This window comes from Merops nubicus, unplaced genomic scaffold (assembly GCF_000691845.1).
Source record: "Merops nubicus isolate BGI_N331 unplaced genomic scaffold, ASM69184v1 scaffold24604, whole genome shotgun sequence".
Lineage (NCBI taxonomy): Eukaryota > Metazoa > Chordata > Aves > Coraciiformes > Meropidae > Merops > Merops nubicus.
In genome coordinates, this window is record NW_008603894.1 from 1 (window position 1) to 1438 (window position 1438).

The 1438-nt window shown below is 58.0% G+C and overlaps 1 gene segment (V, D, J or C); it reads left to right on the plus strand.

Annotated features, from left to right (window-relative positions):
* Nucleotides 1-156: 156 nt before the first annotated feature.
* LOC103771542 lies at nucleotides 157-486 on the plus strand (the record flags this gene model as incomplete). The annotated part of the segment is given in 1 exon segment: nucleotides 157-486. A coding segment is annotated over 1 exon segment (330 nt), but the record flags the coding sequence as incomplete, so codon positions are not given.
* Between the last annotated feature and the right edge of the window lie 952 nt (nucleotides 487-1438).

Consider the following 1438-nt stretch of genomic DNA (forward strand, 5'->3'; position numbering starts at 1 on the left):
AACCTTCCCCTCCCACCCCCCAACCCCTTGTAGGCCTCCAAAGGAAGTTCTCCCCCTGCCCCACACTTCCGGTTATGGGGCGGAAACCGCCGGGGACCTCCTGCCCCACATCCGGAGACCCCATAACTACGTCGAGCTCCCTTCTCCCCCCCTTAGTTTGCCCCCCGGCCGCCCCGGTTCCTCCGGAAGTCCAAGTCCTCTCCAGCTTCTCCTGCCGACCTGACGAAGAAGAGGCGGAGCTTCTGTGCCTCGTTTCCGGTTTCTGGCCCCCTTCGGTGGAAATCGATTGGTTGATGGACGGGGAGGAAGGTCACGTGACCTCCCGGAGGACCCCCCCCCGAAAGGATCCGGGGTCGTTGACCTACTCGGCCACCAGTTGGGCCAACGTGAGCCGGGAGGAGTGGGGGGAGGGGAGGAGCTTCAGCTGCCGGGTCCGACATCCGGCCAGCGGCGCCGAGGTCCAAGGACACACCCGGTTCTGCTCAGGTGAGGAGAAGGGGGGGTGGAGGAGGATGGGAGGTCTACCAAGGGGTGAAGGTCCCATGGTCATGGTGGGTTCCATCTTCAAGATGGTGGAAGGATCATGGTGGGTTCTAGAAGTTGAGAAGGTTGAAGGATCATGGAGGTTCTATCAGTTGAGAAGGTCCCATGAGCATGGTGGGGTCCATCTCAAGATGGTGGAAGGATCATGGTGGGTTCTACCAGTTGAGAAGGTCCCATGGCCATGGTGGGTTCCACCAGTAGAGACCATGATGGGTCCCACCAGTTGAGAAGATCCCATGACCATGATGAGGTCCCACCAACTGAGAAAGTCCCATGACCGTGGTGGGTTCCACCAGTTGAGAAGGTCCCATGACCACGATGAGGTCCCACCAGTAGAGAAGGTCCCTTGGTCATGATGAGGTCCCACCAGTTGAGAAGATCCCATGACCATGATGAGGTCCCACCAACTGAGAAAGTCCCATGACCGTGGTGGGTTCCACCAGTTGAGAAGGTCCCATGACCATGGTGAGGTTCTACTAGTAGAGAAGGTCCCATGACCATGATGGAGAAGGTCCCATGACCATGATGGAGAAGGTCCCATGACCATGATGAGGTTCTACCAAGGTAGAAGGTCCCATGGTCATGTTGAGGTCCCACCAGCTGAGAAGGTCCCATGACCACGCTGAGTCCCACCAGTTGAGAAGGTCCCGAGACTGACCGTGTTGGGTCCCACCAAGGTAGAAGGTCCCATGACCATGTTGAGTCCCACCAGTAGAGACCATGCTGAGGTCCCACCAGTTGAGAAGGTCCCATGACCATGATGGAGAAGGTCCCATGACCACGTTGGGTCCCACCAGTAGAGACTATGTTGGGTTCCACCAGTTGAGAAGGTCCCATGACCACGCTGAGGTCCCACCAAGGTAGAAGCTCCCATGACCATGATGAGGTCCCACCA